The sequence below is a fragment of the Molothrus aeneus genome, chromosome 12 (genome assembly GCF_037042795.1).
Source record: "Molothrus aeneus isolate 106 chromosome 12, BPBGC_Maene_1.0, whole genome shotgun sequence".
Taxonomy (NCBI): domain Eukaryota; kingdom Metazoa; phylum Chordata; class Aves; order Passeriformes; family Icteridae; genus Molothrus; species Molothrus aeneus.
In genome coordinates, this window is record NC_089657.1 from 17,438,283 (window position 1) to 17,457,134 (window position 18,852).

At 38.4% G+C, this 18,852-nt stretch overlaps 2 protein-coding genes across 2 annotated transcripts in view; one reads left to right on the forward strand and one right to left on the reverse strand.

Annotated features, from left to right (window-relative positions):
• CENPP (centromere protein P) overlaps positions 1-18,852 on the reverse strand; it is a 115,587-nt gene that overhangs the window by 89,596 nt on the left and 7,139 nt on the right. The window contains exon 6 of the mRNA XM_066558132.1: positions 15,717-15,813. Within this exon, the coding sequence (XP_066414229.1) occupies positions 15,717-15,813 (97 nt within the window). The remainder of the gene's footprint in view (positions 1-15,716; positions 15,814-18,852) is intronic.
• On the forward strand, positions 513-12,702 carry OGN (osteoglycin). The gene is made up of 7 exons (XM_066558343.1): positions 513-661; positions 1,289-1,541; positions 6,302-6,386; positions 8,332-8,490; positions 8,974-9,176; positions 9,761-9,856; positions 10,159-12,702. Exons 2-7 carry the CDS (start codon positions 1,374-1,376, stop codon positions 10,327-10,329), a joined length of 882 nt encoding a protein of 293 aa, XP_066414440.1. The 5' UTR covers positions 513-661; positions 1,289-1,373; the 3' UTR covers positions 10,330-12,702.

Below are 18,852 nucleotides of genomic sequence, written 5' to 3' on the forward strand. Positions count from 1 at the left end.
CTAATAAGTCAGTTAATGAAGGATTTAGACACTGATTGTCTAAAAATCTCAACACATACACAAGAAATTCCAAAGAATGTTTTTCCAGAACTCTTGAGACTGAAAAGTTTCCATTTCAGAGATACATGAAACTTCTCTAAACATATACAACTTATAATAAAACATTTTACTATTCACAAAATGTGACTAATACAACAGACGTGTGTTTTGGCTCTACCTCTGTCTCAGAAAGCAGCTGCTTTGTCTCTAGGCTGAAGCATTTCACAAAATGGATAACACATGCCTTATTAGAGACCTCCAGTTTGCCCAATTAATATTTCATTTACAGGAAAAGCCTTAGCACATATAAAGAGCAAAGCAGAGAGCTGCCACTTCAACAAGGATTACCAAAAGTAGGATGAGCTCCACGGGCTTAGCATTTGCAAATGTTATGCAAAGTACAACCCCCTGCTCCAGGATATTACCTCTCACCCTGGGACAGAATGCTGGCAAAGCGTTTTTACCCCATGGAAAGCACTTTTCAGACTCAAACTTTGAGAGAGTATTCAGTTCAACAATCTGGATGTAATGCATAACTTGAACCTAAAGTACACTGACAAAAGAGTAACTATAGATAAGGATATCTGGTTTTTCAGTGAAGAGCTTGGAATCTGCTAAAAAGGTAGGTGGACTTTTTTCCTAAAAGTAGATTAACTTAGAGCTTAAATAAAACTACAGTAAAGAGGAGAGAAATGCTGTGCAAAGATTTATTTTTTAAAATATTGCATGAATATTTGTAATGTCTCAAAGATCATGTTTGCAGCCTCTTCCCCTTTCCTGCCTGAAAAGTGCCCAACCTGTATAATATTCTGAGGGTATTAAGTTATCTTCTCTTGTTTAGTCTCACATGTAAAGTAAAAGACAATGAGAGGCTTTTGTTATAGAGCATTTAGGTTTGAACACTCTTATTTTGACAATAAAGAAAAATGCATTTGAACCTCACATACTTTAGTAAGTTAATTTATATATATGCCAAATACTTAATATTAAAAAAATTGTCTTGCTTTTAACAAAAATAAACCGGGAAATAAAATAATGCAATTAAGAGAATATTTCCCTTATTTGTTATAAAATGTTTATTATTTCCCAATTTCTTCTCATGTTAAGAACAGGTTTTATAAAGTTAGAGTCTAATTAAAGGATACCAAGAGTTAAAAGTTGTTCCATGTTCCTTATGTGTTAGAAACCACTGCCAACAAGTACTCCAGGCTTTAAATATTGTTTTGAGGGATTGCATTTTTATTTCCAGTCCCAAAGAAAGTGTTCTCCAGAGTCCAGGCACGAGCAGATCTTCAGCAGCTCACTGAAAACCACATACATCGTTCTGGGCAAGAATGGAGGCTTTGCAGGCTACTTTTTTTTTATTTGTGTTTGTACCTTTGGTAAATGCAGCACCACCTCTACAGCAAGAATCACTCCAGTTCTACGAGTATGATACAGATGTTTCCATGGGAAGCCTGACCCAACAAGATTATGAAATGCAATCCAAGGATATAAGAAAGGTATTTTATTTATATTTTCCTTTTAATATTTTTAACTAAAGTAAGCATTATATGAAAAAGGTGTTATGTGCATGCATGTGAGTTTTATGGAAAAGTCCTAAAATAACAGGGTAACATACAATGAGTTCAGACATAGGGAAAGCCACTCAAACTAAAACCACAAAAAAAAATTACCCTTGCTACAGTCTGAGTAAGCCACAGAAGGCAGGCTTGTACAAATTAGGCTAAAGCATCATTTTAAGTCTGCTGTTCTTATGTGCCTGCAGTCATAAGAGTTTCAAGAACAGGATACATTAATTACCAGCTCAACAGTTTTAACTATGTTGTATTAACTCAGTGAGATTGCTTAAGAACAAGGAAGGTGATTTTTTTTTTTACTACCAAAGTAATAATTGGACCCCCCCTTTTATGGAACATAATCTGCCAGTATAAACCACAGTTCCTCTTTTGACCTGCCAAACTGTCACGTTTCTTGCCTCAGTGGGTGGGTGGTTTCAGGGGTGGGTGGTTTGGGTTTTACACAGCTCAACAGTACAGCAGCCCCAAAACATTCTATAGAATGTCCAGTGCTGGAGGAGTCACTTATATATTAACACTTTGAGGGTCTTAGTAAAGAGAGTATCCCCTACATGTCAGGGCACTCACCAGCATCTCCCAACAGAATGTTTTTGTTGGGTGCCCCACATTGCTGCCTCTGAATTTCAGTACAACAGCAGAAGACACAAAGCCAGGGCAGAATTAAGTGAAGTGCCACAATCTCAGTTACAAATGTCACACCCCCATTCAGTCCTAACCAGTACACACCAATAGAGAAGGAGATACAACACTGATCAGGGAGAAAAAACAGCAGCAACTGTCCCAAGAGTGGCTGCCAAGGAAAATACCACAGATCCAAACCAAGGGGTAACAGCCCAGTATGAAAAGCTCAAAGAGGTTTTCATTAACATTAACTGTACTTGTTACAATAACTTAGCCTGATAAGCAAGAAAAATAAAACAGCAAAAGATAAAAAGTAAAAAATTGCAGTCCAAATACAGAAAAATCCCTTTTGTACACCTTTTTAATATTTCCCAAATCTACTTAAATTACAGCTCTCTACTGTTGATTAAAATGATCAGCTACATATTTATGGCAAATAAATGTCTAAGGTATTTTTAAATCTGACATCTGCCACAGTGATGAAGTAACATGTTTTCATAAACCCACAAAAAAGGGACTATAGAAATGACTCTTAACTAATTGGTGACTACCCACTCAGAAGTAAGTCTTTAAAAAACACTAAACCTGTTAACTTTAACCAGCTAGGCAGATGACACTGATCCATAAGTTTCTTGCAGATTGCTGCTGCTTCAGTAAAGGAACAAGGAGGATACCTACATGGAAATGGTGCCAACAGATGTGCCACAGACAAAACAAAGTTCTCCTGGCATTGCTATAAGCTGCAGGTCTTCCGAAGGCCAACAGTTCTGCTTAGGATAATTCTAGGAATGTAATCAGTCATTATTTCCATCAGGTCAGGTCTCTATTGACACGTTTTCATTGCAAAATCATAAATTAGCTCCTTATGTGCAACAGCTACATTGACACAAGTGCCAGTGTTCCCAGTTTACATCATGGGGTGCACAAACAGATCTTCTATTCATTTATTGCACTGATTTTACTCCCTGAATATTCCAAGTGTTAACTGGAACTGAAATGCATGCCAAATGTTTCCTCAAGCATGCCCAGTCAGAAATCTGTCTTGCATACAGATTTAACTCCTTACTGTATGCTTGAACACACTGTTAGAAAAAAGACTTTTACAAAAAACATCACAAGAAATTTATTACTATGATTATTTGAAACCACAGTCACATCAGTCTTGAATAAAATTTGAGCAATTTAAAGCAAAAAATCTTAATTTCCACAAGAGAACAGAACCACTCAATTAGATGCTGTCTCACATCTGGACTCATTTCATTGAGCACCAACGACCAGATCTTTGTGTTATAAGATGAATAAATTATTTTGCAGAAATTTGAAGATGGTTGGAGTATTTAGATGTAAAGTGTTAATGTGTCTGTGCAGTAAAGTGGAAGAGGCAGGTGGAATTTAAATATGTGAGTAGGCCAATATTCCTTCAGTGCATTCCTTACATAGGCAAGTAATGAACTTGTGGTTATAATCCAAACAATCTTCTGCAATGATTCTCTATAGTGAGGAATTTTTATGGCTGAACAGCAAATACTTTTTAATTTTAGGAATTTAATGGTATTCTGCAGATTACCAGTTTTAATTTCAATGACATTTCCCACTGGCAGAGATTAGCAATAAATTGCATTATGCTAAGAAGTCCCACCAAAGACTACTTTGATGGCTCAAGTAGGAGACTGTGCTAGAAGTCTTCACCTGGGACAGATAAACTGTGCCAGCAAATGTTATTAAATGTCCCTCAGGAGCCAAACAAGTCCCCTTGTTCCATAAGCAGTCCATGCACTCAGAATTCTCTGCTGGCACAGATACCTCAAGGTCCACGTCTTCATGTGTCTAATCAACCTATCTTTGTGAGCTAACTCCTGCAGAAAGCTTCTGGGAGATTTGCTGTTGGCTGGAGTGTAGCTGGTAAGCTGACACCCCCAGCTTCCCTCCACCCAGCATTCTGGCCAAACTGCTGCCAGAATCCTACTGAGAACCTAAAACTTCACTAGGACAAATCAAGCTAGCCCAAACCAGAGCCAGAGCCTGGAGAGACAGACGCAGGGAATAGCCAAGGGACAGATGATTCACAGGCTAAAAAGGGGTCAAAATGACAGAGGCTGGCCAAGATATTTGTTTCTCAGGCTTTATGTCAAGCCTGAGGGGTTTGTTTTACAGAATAAAAAAATTCCCACAGTAAAGTACACACAAGCAACTAAATTCCAAATAAAACACAGTATCAAAAGGAGCTTGAATGCTCTTACCTGCACACTGAGCTTGCAGATGAACCACCTGTGTCCCTGAAGGAGGGGAGAGTGGAGGGATTAAGAAAACTAAAAGGGGTTCATTTGTCAACACTCCCAGTGTGCAAGCAGCTCTTCCACAGAACTCTCCTGCCAGGGCCTGATCCTTAAGCATCTTTAAAGCAAAACATCTTCCACATCTCACAATGCTCTTTCCTGCATGTGTTTCCAATAGCCATACACACCAAAAAACATATTGGTTTGTTCTGTCCTACAAATATTCCCCTTAAAAAAAAACCCAAACCAACAAATAAATGATGCAAGACAAAAACAACTACCACAGTCAAACCAAAATCCCCTTAACATTACTGCAAGCAAATCACAGTCTAAGGCACTGTATCTATACTGTAAATACAGTAATAATAGGTATTTCTCTAAAATTGCTCCAGTACCCAGTGAAAACCTGACTGCTGTTCCCTGCATCACAAGAGACCACAATAACCCCTGCAATGCTCTGGGCTGGGGACAGAGTGGCTGGGACAGTGCCCAGGCACAAAGGGACCTGCAGGGACTGATGGACAGCAGGCTGACCATGAGCCAGCAGAGTGCCCTGGTGGCCAAAAAGGCCAAGGGCTCCTGGCCTGGCTCAGGAATGGTGTGGCCAGCAGGAGCAGGGAGGTCACTCTGCCCCTGCCCTGGGCACTGCTGGGGTCACACCTGGAGTGCTGTGCCCAGCTCTGGCCCCTCAGTTTGGGAAGGACTTTGGGACACTGAGCACATCCAGAGGGGACAACGAGGCTGGAGAGGGGCTGGGAACACAAACCCTGTGAGGAACCCCTGAGGGAGCTGGGGGTGCTCAGCCTGGAGAAAAGGAGACTCAGAGGTGACCTTATCACTCTCTACAGCTCCTGAAAGGTGCCTGTGCTCAGGTAGGGTTGGGCTCATTCTCCAGGCAGCACTGACACAACCAGAGGACACAGTCTTAAGCTGCACCAAAGGAAATTCAGGTTGGACTTTAGAAAAGTTTTTTATGGAATGGGTGATAAAGTTCTGGAATGGCTGCCCAGAGATGTGGTGGAGTCACCATCCCTGGATGTGTTTAACAGATTGGATGTGGCACTTGGTGCCACGGTCTAGTTGAAGCGTTAGGGCTGCACTCCATCTTGAAGGTGAAATAATCTTCCAACCTAGTGATTCGGTGTGAAGAGGCCCTTTCTGTGAGCAGCCCACACCTTAAAACAGACTAACATTCAGATTGAGTAATTTGTTTCCATTATTTCAGCCAATACCTGCAAGGAATGTGTTTATAAACTAATTTGTCCTGCAATTGAAAAGATGCAATGGACTATCTCCAGGAGGAATTCTGAAATAACTTTAAATGCAAGGACATCTCAGTCATTTTACTGAGATTATTTGGGTAAAACAACTACAAAAAACCACAACTTATACTCACAAGAATCCTATTGAGTTTTGCATTATATGCAAAACCTTGATCTTCAAAACTCTGTTAGTAAATACTCATCACTTAGATATTCCTTCCCACCATACAGACTATATTTTCTATTTCTATTTTGTGTCTACTGTCCTTTCCTGAAGAACTGGAGTTTTCTAAAGAGCACTGGCAGCACCTTCCTTTCTTGCCTTTTAAAGTGAGTAGTTCATGTGTAAAAGTTACAATACATCACCTTAGTCATCCAACCTATAAAAGCATTTTAAAAAGTGCCATAAGTAGGTATATTGTAGGAAGCTCACTTTAAAAGATGTTATTTCAAATCCTTGTAATGTTCTGTGGCTTTTTGTCTGCGGTTTGTGTTTTAAAACATCAATTGTTCTCTCACAAAGGATGCAACAAATGTTTCTCTTGACACCTCCCTAATGCTGCAAAGTGATGACAGCCAACTTGATGTCCCACCAACAAAGGACACAAGTAAGTTAACTGATACGAATATTGTGATGCCTAAGATATCCAAAAGAATATGTTAATTTTAACATACAGATCTAAAGCGCAAAGGATAACAAAGGCTACAGAATGAATCTTTTTGTTTATGAATATCTTTCATATCTCCTGTGGAAAACCTTGTAACTTCTGAAAAATTTAAAGGATCCTCAGGTAAACTCTGAATACACAAAGCACAGCTTGTAAGCACCTCCACAGACTTGCCCAGTCATATTTGCCATTGAGATGCACCCAAGTTAAATAAGTTAGACAAGACAACAAAGAAAAACAAAATACATCCCCCAGTAAGTTCCACAGTTTAACCCAAGCGATGATGAAATACTATGTGCTCAAATTATTTCAACAATTGGCTATTCTCAAAGTTTACATCTGATGATCAGGGAGGTCAATGTTTGAAATACATCAGGAACATTCTTCGCTTGCCAAAGCTTCCTACAGGTTCTGGGTACAATGTCCAGATTTCTCCTAAAAAGCCCCAGCACTTTCTGCACACAAAAAGGACAAAGTTTCTCTGCCAAACAGAGCAGTGAGAAAAAGAGACACTTATTTTGCGTGTATGTGATATAAACTTCCAAAAATAACTGATGATTCAGCAAGACCAGTGGACTGTCAATGTCTACCAAAGTGCTAATTCAAGATTAATTATTGCCAAACAGCACCTGTCAGCAAGCCCCCATCAAATGCTGAGCAAGTCTCCAAGAACATCAGAGCTTCTAGACAGACAAGCATAAAAACTATTGCCTTTTAAACAGTGACAAGGTTGTCTGACATTTTCCATTTCCTACACAAACATGAAAACAAGCCACTAAATTAAAAAAAAACCCAAACCACCAAAGAAGGCAGAACTCTGCAGCCTAAAAATTATGATATTCACAAAGCTAAACCTCAAAATCTTCATTCTGTTCTCTGCAGTGCTGCTGTAAAAAAAGAATTTCTGTTATGTGCTGGCTTCCCAGTATTGACCTGCTGCTTTTGTAACTCCTCACTGCTTGCAGAAGGTCCTGTTTTGCTGTGTGGTGACAACTACCCCATGGAATGGCCCTGCTGTCTGCACTGCATTCACTCCAGGGTGAAAGCCAACCAAAACTCTCAAAATATAGAAAACACAGCCCAAGACACAGCAGTGGTGATGAAACAGGATTCAAAACCACATTCATTATATGTATTTGAATATTGCTGGCAGAAAAGATTAGAGCAAAGCAGAAGTTCCTGATACTTTACTAGTGTCCCTGAGGAGTAGTAGTAGTAAAGGTCTCAAACTACATTACAAAAAGTTTCTCTCTCTACTTAAAACAACAGCTGTAAACACCTCAGTATAAAACTGATAGATTGTGCACAGGGCTCTGAGCAACCTGGTCTAGTGGAAGGTGTCCCTGACTGTGGCAGGGGGCTGGAATGCAATGATCTTTAATGTCCCTTCCAACCTAAACCATATATGATGTATAAACATAATTGCTGGAGTTTTTATCAAAAAGTTTAGACAGAATAGTAGCAAGGAATAACACAGGATATTGTGTGACCTGTCAGAAATGCTCCAATACACTTAGAGTACAAATGCATGTGCTGCCAGGTGTTTCTCCTTGTGGATTTGCTTCAAAATGCAATATTTAACATGGTCACAAACTTGCAGTTGTCACATTCACCATACTCTTAGCCATCTAAAGATGTCAATTGAATTCAGGCTGATTAATAGCATTTTACATGCTCAGGTAAGAATGGAGATTATACACAGAGAAATCATGCACAATGAAAACAACAAAAAACCCAAAACAGTTGAGAACATAAATCTTCTCAGAACTTGATGTAAATAGAATTTTTTGAAAACCTAACAACAGGAAATCTCAAAAGCCTAGAGAAAACTGTATTTTGAGTAACCAAGCTGAAGTGAGGTAAGTGTGCTGTGCCTTGCTGGCAGACCTGCCCACGTGTTTGCTGTGCGTGTGCCTGAGCGGCTCCGTGTACTGCGAGGAGATCGACATCGAGGCCGTGCCGCCCCTGCCCAAGGAAACCGCTTATCTCTACGCTCGCTTCAACAAGATCAAACGGATCGCAGCCTCTGACTTCGCTGACATCAGTGAGTGACACCCCAATTCTGTCCCTGCTTTAGAATACAAAACGGAAAGGCACAATGGACACGCATTTTGGACCCTGTAAACATCTTAATATCCCAAACATCAGGCAAAGAGTAGATTGCTAAAAATAAAATTCAGATCTGCATCCCAGAAAGTCTTAAATAAGCAGGCATTATTTTTCCTTCAAATGCTCCAGGGATAGCTCTGCCAGCTTTCTCACTCCACAGCATGAGAAATTCTATGAATACCTGAAATCATGTTATCTCTAAGACAAAAGGAAGGACCCAGAGTATTTCCCTTTTTAATTTTTTCAATTTAAGACCAGGAAAAAATCCAGATATCAATTTTAATAGTACTTGCATTTGTAGATGACAATTTAGATGCTGCAGCCAACAGTATAACATTTAGCATGTACAGCCATACACATTTCATATGCCATGTAATTATAAAGTCCATACTTAGATTTTAATTTCTTTTGTGTAAAGCTACCTTGAGAAGAATTGATTTTAGTGGAAATAGGATAGAAGAAATAGAAGATGGAGCCTTTTCAAAGCTTCTGCTGTTGGAAGAACTTTCTCTTGCTGAAAATCGACTTGTAAAACTTCCTGTTCTACCTCCCAAACTAACATCATTTAACGCAAACCAAAACAGAATCAAGAGCAGAGGAATCAAAGCAAATGCTTTCAAGGTAAGGAAAAACTCCAGGTAATCAAAGTAACCAAAATTAGTAAGCAGACTATTCAGTCTGCCACCAAATTATTTTTCTGTATTTTTTGTAACCTAAGAAACAAACTACAATGAAGCAGCTTTCCAGTTTTTGCTTTGCTTTTAAGGCACTCTGGAATATCAGTCATCTGTGCACTTACTCTCTCATGTCCTCCATGTAGAAAAGAATTTTCTATGAAATATCTCACCTGCTTGCTTTCTCTCTAACATGTTAAAAATAAAAAAAAAAAAATCAAAAATTGATGGCTCAATTAGAGTTCTGAAGACTACAGATATACTAACAAACAATACACATATAGTACTTTATAGTGGTCTCAACTTTTATAATCAACATGCTGACACTGAAATTTCCCAAACATAGAAGGTCTGCTTTATGAATTTCTTCATATAATAGGATTCAACATTCACAGCAAAAGTACGGCTTTTGTTACACCAAAACAGTTTACAGGTTATGTGATCAGAAAAATTACTGATTTCTTGTAACAGGCATGAGTTACTTAACCTCAGGTAGTTCCAGCATCAGTAACCTCTCTTTCTGTTGAACAGAAGCTCACAAATTTGGCCTACCTCTACTTAGGACACAACGCACTGGAATCCGTGCCCCTGAACTTACCGGAGAGTCTGCGCATTCTTCACCTTCAGGTATTCCCAAAGCATTTCCTTAACATTCTCTTAGCAAACACCTCAGGAGTTGCACACTTCAATCCAACTTATTCTATTTTAAAACAGTTCCCACTACAGTTTTCCACTGCACACCTCTGCATAAAACAATTTACCATACCAATGTGCGTGGCCACAATCATCCAGAAACTCAGAAGCTGCCAATTCCCATGCCAGGATTTATTATTGGTTTCTGTACATCAGGGCTAGGAAATGGCAAAAGCTCTAATCTTTTATCAACACTGCATGTATGCATTTATTTATGAAAACATTTTGGTTTGCAGTACAACAACATCACCAGCATCACGGACGACACGTTCTGCAAGTCCAACAACACGCGCTACATCCGCACGCGCATGGACGAGATCAGGATGGAGGGCAACCCCATCGTGCTGGCCAAGCACGTCAACGCCTTCTCCTGCCTCAGGATGCTGCCCGTGGGGACCTACTACTAACCCTGCTCGTGCCAGCCACGGGCCACAGCCAGGCATCCAACAAGGATCACTTCTTCCTCTGTTTACAAGTTCATATCCTCTCCCTTACTAATGCTCTTTTCCCTGCTCACCCAGGGCCTTCTGCTATGTTGCCCCATTCTCCTCTGAAATAACCATTTCAAACCAGTTACTTTAGTCATTATGGTGTCCCTCATGCTTTCAGAATCTTTTCTGTTAATGAAAGTGTAAAAATATATATACATGCACACACATTATCTCCACTTTTATTTCACCGCATACTCTTTAGATAAAAATCACACAAAACTGCTTGTTCTCATTCTTTACCAGAATGAGCACTCAGAACAACCACCACGCTTTACTTTCAGATAAATGCAAGATTTTCTTAGAGCAAACTGAACAGGATAAATACTTCTGAATTCTAATCCCACTCTTTTAATCTGGAGTGACATCTTTTCAGTTGACCTTCAAAAGTGTATTGGATGAAGATGCAGATGAGAGAAAGCTATGTTTAGAAACAGAACTTCTCAAAGCTTAAATTCATTAACATTTCTTTAAAAACTTGATTTGTGGTAAATGAGAATAACTCCTATTTAGGTTTAGTACACCGAGCAACATAGCAACTGGAACTTTGCAAAGATGTTTTAGATTTCCTTCTAGTATTCTGCTTTGAAAATAACATGTGTTTTATTTTTACACAATGTATTTTTAAGTGAAATATAGATGTTTCGCTGAGCTGTTTTTGCAACACCAGCTTCCTATTTTAAAAGGACAGTCTACAGACAGCATAACAGACTCAAATACCTTTGTTATTAACTAATGATGTAGACCAAGACTTGGTTCCACAGCTTCTCCTGACTGGAAATGTGACAATATAGTTAAAAGCAAAGCTGAATTCATGTGTTTACCTGTAAAAAAGTATAATTTCATCTAGATGTCAGAGCAAAGAAAGAGAATTACCCTTCTGCAACAATACTCCTGATCGTTAGGGAAAAATCAAATCAGACTTGGAAGTTACAAAGAAAAGTTAATTCCATCATTAATCTGAAATCAGAGGTAACTTCAACCATTTCACTCAATGACTTGAACCTATGCAGTTTATTAAAAACACAAATTGACAGGTGCAGGCCTTGACACTCATCTAAGAATGGCCATCACTGATAAAGGGCACAATGTTTTTAATTCCAGAACTGTACATTTCTGACATCCAGTTTCTCCCTTCCAATACCTACCACAGGTGTAAAGCCTCCAGACAAATGAATGCCAAAGGTGTGCTAGTAATTATTACCACATCCACTTTGTACTAATTTTGAAACTAGTATAGATTCCTAATTAGTAGAAATAGTTAAGCATCAAATGCATGATGATGTATCACTACATCTAAAATATTGATTTTACAAAATATTTTGCATTAGTTTTATTTATCTTATTTAGCTAAGCCTTGATTTGTTAGTGCTTGTGCTATGGGGAATTGATGGCACTTAATTCTGAACACATATTTTTGCCCTGAACCCATTACCCAAGAAAAACAGCAACCCCCAGTATTTTCCATTTTAAGTTATTTAGTGTAACAAGAAGGAAATTCCATTGTCTTAATTGAGAACAAAACCAAGTCTGGCAGCAGTGCTTGGTTTTCATTTTTCCACATAAATCATAAAACTTTGATGTTCCCAGGTCTTTATCAAAACATAAAAAACAACTTCAAAGCATGTAAAAATACATTCCAATGTCAAGCCAAATTTCTATTTGGAAAAAATGAAACCCATCAATTCTCTCCCATCTCTTGTGATAAATGCCTAAGATGGAAAAAACACAGCTGTAAGCATAACAATGTTACATAAGCAGCAGCCTCTGATCTTATTCTCATCACAAATCATTGCTACTAAAACTCTTTTCAGTAAGTCACCAAAATAAATAAATAAGTACCAGTAAATATCACCAAAAAAGTGTATACACAAATAAATGCATAATTTTGTAATATATACACACATGTAAACATTCTAAGACCTACCTACTACCACACAATTAATTTTACATTAAAATGTTGTATATATTTTTGAAATGTACTAATTATCACCAGTAACACTAATTAATGCTCTTAACACTTTGTGAGCAAACCAAAGTAGACAAGTGGTACCTTCTGAATTTCTCATGCAGGCACCAAGTTCTCTGATGTGTTTTACTTTATTTTCCTCATTCACAGCAAGTTAATCAAAACATGAAGTAGGAAAGGCTTCAGTAGGGAGGATTTCCACCTCCTATTTCTGTGACTAGTACTAATATCAAGCTGAATGTAAATCATTTCATTTTTTCCTATCACTCATTTCTGTTCTGAATTTCCAATAAAACTTGAATTTTTGTTCTTGCTTATCAGTATCAGCTTCCACAACCTGCTCTTCTAGCCTTGCCAACACGTCTCTGTTGTTCAGCCTCACAGCAGACTAAGGTTAGAAGGTTATTTGCAGATGTAAATCCATTTTACAGACATATTTCTTGTGACAATAGCAAGACCTGCCATACAGAATATGTGCTGAACACTCCACTTGCTCCTTCAAAACCTAGTTTGAATTGACCTTGAATTGCCATGAATCTCAAAACATCCAATATTACTTGAAGTACTCATCCACTTCTACATTATCCCTTTCTTCTCAGGTACCAAAACAGGAAAGAAAAAATCAACTACCTTTGGTGTTTTCACACTACACTCTGAGGAAAGTATCAGAAACTATTTTATTCCTACATTGAAGCCTTGGCAATTTTCTTTTTAAAAAACCCCATGTTAACAGAAAAGCTAAAAACCCAAGACTCCCCTCCCACAGCTTTCTCTCCAAAACAGGGCAGTCTGGAGAGCAGGTAGGGGGGAAAAATGAATACAAAGATCACAGACTCATTTTTAATTTTGTGTAGGTGTGCATATTAACAGGATAGACTCTGGAGTTGGTTTTATGCATATATTAACAACATATGTCTAATGGCTTTCCCACAAATTACTAAAACGTTAAACTACAAATATACATTCTCCTTGGCAATCTAGTTATTTGAATGGTCACATTTGAACCTTGTATTAATTCTCTTACCTGAGAAAGTCTTCTGTTTCAAAATTAAATTATTAGCAATGCTAACAAAAATAAGGAGGTCTAAAATACTCTTCATAAGCACACAGTCAGTCATATTTGGTAACTCTCCCAAATTGCTTTGTCTTTCAACTTTACCTTTGCCTTTGACCATGGAAATAAAACTACCATTAGAAAGAACATCTCTAATACTGACAAACTTGTAATGTCTTCAATGAATTATCTTCACACATCTTCTAGCAATTAGTAGATAATTTCATTGTTTATACTCAACATCTGAACAAACACTTTTAAAAACTGCTCATATAACAACAATTTTAAAATTGTCTCCAAAACTCTTTCCTATCTCTTTCCTTTTTATTATATTTTAAAATGAGAAATATTTACAACAGTTCACCAAATCACTGTCCCAGAAACCACAGTGACTGCTGATCTAAGGATCAGAAAGCATCAAGGGAAGCTGGAAAAAACAATTGCAGAGCCCTAAAGCTCTTGGTGCTCTACCTTTTCTATGGAGGGATTAGAGAAAAGCCCTTAGACAAAAGCCAGCGGGGTTAGGCAATGACAGTTCATTGCTCAGCTGAGGACTGGATTCCTTTTTTTTAGTGCTGTCAGAAAATAGAACTCTTTTTTCTATTCTGGTTGATTGGATAATAGAAACGGATTAATTTGGTACAGAACTCAAAGGCCTAAAAGACTGAAAAAATCGGAAAAGGTGCAGTTTCCACTTGATACTACAGCTGAAAAGTAAAGATGGTGTCGAGTTTAATGACAGTAAATTCTTGAGGTCTCTAAAACTCAGCCAAGAAACCACAAACAATTAAGCAGCTAAACATCCTTCCCTAACATAAAGCCTCATGTAAGATGCTTTGTGTCTGTAAGACTGTAGTATTTTTACTCCAAGGATTAGTTGTTTATCTTAAAACCAGCACAAAGCCAAAACAAGCAAGCCAAATACTGGTAATTTAAAACTAAGCTGAAATACTATGTTCCAGTTAGGAGGGAGGAACAGTTTATTTCCCACACAAGTAAAACACTCCAGAACTGAAAGTGCTGTCATCCAAACACATGCTGACACATCTTCAAGAGAAACAGATCTAATCCTTCAAAACCAACATTTAGATGCCAAAGACTACAAGTGTTATTTTCTTTTAATTTCTTTTTTTTTAATCAAAATAAAATATAATACCAAAGCAAACTGTCTTACTCCTTCTCAGAAAGGCAGAGTCTTATTTTCCTCCACCCATGAGGAACACAGCAATTGCCCCTTGAACACAGCACAGATTTTTAGCTCATATTCTCTTCACCACCACATACAAAATTAAGATCCTACATGTTGTTCTATTATTTCTCTAGAAATAATAGAGAAATGTCTTCTATTATTTCTCTAGAGTCTTATATTGTTGTTATCAGATTTCAAAAGTCCCTACCTCTTTGGTGTATTCTCACAGCTGCAGATCTTCACTGACTCCTTCTTCTGCATCTTGTTCTCTCTCAGGTCAGGGCTCCTCCAAGGGTCTCCCCTGACTGGCTATCCCGCCCCCTTTTATCCCAGTTATCTTCATTGGTTACAGCTGCAGCCCAATTAAGGCCATCGCAGCTGCAGCCCATCAAGGGCAACCAGGACCTCTGGGGCAAAGCCTCTATACAGATATTCCAATACATTTCCTCTACTATATTTCCCCCTTTTCTTTTACATGAGTTAACAGTTGTACAGATGTTCAATTACAATACATACATTTCTCCATGACTCACAGGCCATGTACAACCCACAGAGCTCCTTGCTCAGAGGCCATACTCTTTCGCAGCTCCCTGACCCAAAGGCTATGTTCTGTCGCAGCTCTTGGCCGCCACAGCTCTCGGCTGTCTTATCTCCTGTTAACTATCACGTCGGAGTCACCAATTGTTGTTGTTCTATTAACTAGAGTCCCATATTGTTGTTGTTATCAGACTTCTAAAGTCCATACCTCTTTGGTGTATTCTCATGGCTGCAGATCTTCACTGACTCCTTCTTCTGCATGCTGTTCTCTCTTAGCTCAGGGCTCCTCCAAAGCTCTCCCTGACTGGCTATCCCGCCCCCTTTTATCCCAGTCATGTTCATTGGTTACAGCTGCAGCCCAATTAAGGCCATCGCAGCTGCAGCCCATCAAGGGCAACCGGGACCTCTGGGGCAAAGCCCCAGATATTCCAATACATTTCCTCTACTATACCTACATTCTGCTAAAGACAGCCAGTTTCACTTCCAGTGCTCTGTCTTACTAAACTTCTTAAAACAATAAATATTGTACTAATAAATAAAGGTTTGATAGACACTACCTTGAAATGCAGGAAGGTGTGTCTACGATGCTCATGCCACTCAGCATAGGTTGAAAGGCTCCTGAAAAATGTTATAAGATCTCCACATTCTTCAGTGCTACAAAACAAAAATATATTGTTTAACCCACTCATAATCAGATGTATATGATAATCTGATTATTGTATCATTTTACACTGATATGATAATCAGATTATCATATCAGTGTAAAATTCACACTTAAAAAATTCATTAGTATTGTTTGAATATGAAGTAGAAATCACCCAAAATAAGAACCACAAAGCTGAAAAAAAGCTGTAATGATTGAAAAAGAGGTGGAAGAACACATTCCTAAACCAATGTTTGTCTTACATGTAAAATGTGGGAACAAAGTAGTCACCTGCAATATCTTAGTTTGATTTTATTCTTGTTCAACTCGTTTTCTAAATAAATTCTAAGAGGTTGCATAGTAAAACCCAAACCTGCAAAATGGTAAGATGTGCCAAATTGCATCACTAACCTTCAAATATTCCCAAAAATCTTTGTCCTAGCCAACTAACTCTACATGACGTGTTACCTGCCTCTGCTTTTCAAGATTAACCAAGATGAATTCAGCTTTCCAAGATTACCCTTGCAGCTTCACCAGGTTGGGAGGCCTGGTGACACAGGGCATCTAAACCAAAACTTTGGTCAGACACTTAAAGCTTGATGTGATCTTGTCTCTAGAGCAGAGGGACTCCAGCCCTCTGAACACCTTCCTCACTCTCCTCTGGATCTGCTCTAACAGGTCCATGTTCCTTCTTATGCTGGGGGGGGGGAGTGGGAGGGAAAGATAGATATAAATGTTTATTTCTCAAATTTCTAGTATGAATCACGATGGAGAAAGGAAAAGAGACAATAGAAGGTGACAAACTGTCAGGCAGCAAACCACACATGCAGGGTTGTTGGGGAAAAGAGGAAAAAAAGCTCATAAAGGATGTGCAGTTTTCACTAAAAAAATGCAGCCAGAATGCAAAGGATGCAGAACTCCACAAAAACCACATGTCAGGATAGCTGAAGTAACATGATTATTTAAACATAAGGGTGAAAGGCTTCAGGTCATTGTTGTTATGAGCCACAGACTATTAGCCATCATCAAAACACACCTGGCAAGCACTGTTTTGGAAATACAAATATTTATTTTGGTTACTAATATTGGATTTTACAAGTTTATAAAACCTGACTTGAGGGAGATACCTGCCTGATGTTTGAGAATATTTCAGGAAGTTAGAGTATTTAAATTCTAATGTAAATTTGACCTCTGACATCTGCTCTGAGATTAGCTATTGTTTTTGGATTTTCAGAACAGCTGAGAGCAGAGACCTGAGGCACTCACAGAATGGCTGCAACAGTGGATTTCCAAGTCAGTTCAGCCCTTCCCAGGGAGAACTGTGCTTTCAATCCTGCTCTAGTTAATATACAGGAACAGCAAACCTTAACCAGTTACACAAAGCAACTGGGAAAAATACATTAAGGTCATTCAGATATTGAAAATGTGAAAGAAAAGCCAACAAGTTTTATCCCAGCCTGGAAAGAACAGCATCATTAAAGGAAGTTACCACAGTAGTCACAGCTGCCAACAAAATCAGGCCAAGATGAAAAAATTGCTGGCAGCAGTTGGGAAAAGTGAGTCCCTGGAAGGACACAGACACTGATTTACAATAGCTCTTCAGCCCTGGTCTGGGAGCTGGTTTTAACCACAACTCTGAATTGTACATGTCCAAGTGTACTCATTCTATAGGAACTGAGGAGCCTTGGTAACAACTGCTCACATGCATGCCTGGAGAACAGATTGCACACAAACTGCTCTGGGCTTTTTTCATCTCCACTCATAGAAAAGGGAACACAAAGCTTTGTTACCAAATGACACACTTGAAATTCTTTTTGAAGAACTTGGCAGTGTTTATAAAATCCACCTTCAGGCTACTTAAAATACTATCACAAACACTGTGACCTTGGTTTAGCATGGCTATTGGTTTATTGCCTTTTTGCCTCAAACCAGTTTTTAGGTGATGCAGCAGATAATTTTTAAGGGTGGAACATCAACAGAAAGAAAAAGCTTTGGGTAGAAGTTCAAAGAACCAGGTTCCAATGTAGAAGTTAGTCAACCAATATATCTGAGGAGGTCCTTTTCTCACACAGCACTGGTTAAATTCAAGATAGAAAGCTAAAGTCAGTGTTTAGAAAGGGGGAATCTGTTGGCAAGAACAGCTGTATGTAAATCCATATTGGAAAAGAGTAAGAGACAGCATAAGAGCACCAGTTCAGTGAACTCTCACAGCATCCAATCTGCCCATAAACACTAATTCCTAATTAGCCTAATTCCTCCTGCTGAAGTCAACTGCACCAAATGCTAAAATACCAAGGAAACATGGTATAAAATAACGAGGTAGTAAAAGAGTGAATGGTAAAATTCAAGTCTTGTTTTATTTTGAAAGAATTAAGCATTACAAAAATCCACTAGGAGCAGAAAACACTTGTGTGCAATGCCAACATTCATGTTACAGAGAAGTCATCCAAAACCACTGAAAAGGATATTCAGGCAGAGAGTAACTCTGTCAGCTTAAAATCATGGGCTCTTCATCCAAACACACTTTCACAAAATATCAACAAAACACAGAAGTATATAGGAAATTTACCCATTGTAAGAGTATCTAACCCTCCTTTAATCTGTTCCTTTGTGTATTTTAAGGGAGAAAATCAATTTTAAGTCACTGCAGAATGCAAGACTTCCTACATTAGCACAGAAAACCAAAGCATGACTCAAAGCTGGGGGAAGAATTCCTGCTTCTCTTCATTTGCAAAGGACTTTGCCCATGCAGCATTTAATATAAAGCACATTTTCTAAATCCTGCACTCTGACTTACAGATTCTAACTAGTTAGTAAAAAGTAAGAGCAATTTTCATACTGCTTAAAACCTCTATTTGCCTAAGTAACCCATGCAAAGGTGAACTCCCCCAACAATTATTGGGGTGTCAAGTCTAAAAGAGGAAAAAGGACTGACAAGAGTTTCTTTAGGTGTTGTGGTTCTCAACACTAATAAAGTATAACATAAGTGATAAGTGGTCCAAAGGGGACACATGTGAAATCCAAAAAAAGACAACTAAATATTGTGATTT

Bases quoted from the DNA above. Each gene is read 5' to 3' on its own strand.
- OGN (XM_066558343.1), top strand. From the start codon at position 1,374: ATGGAGGCTTTGCAGGCTACTTTTTTTTTATTTGTGTTTGTACCTTTG. The intron at 1,542-6,301 runs GTATTTTATTTA...TCTCTCACAAAG, and splicing joins AATCCAAGGATATAAGAAAG to GATGCAACAAATGTTTCTCT. The intron at 6,387-8,331 runs GTAAGTTAACTG...CCTTGCTGGCAG, and splicing joins CCCACCAACAAAGGACACAA to ACCTGCCCACGTGTTTGCTG.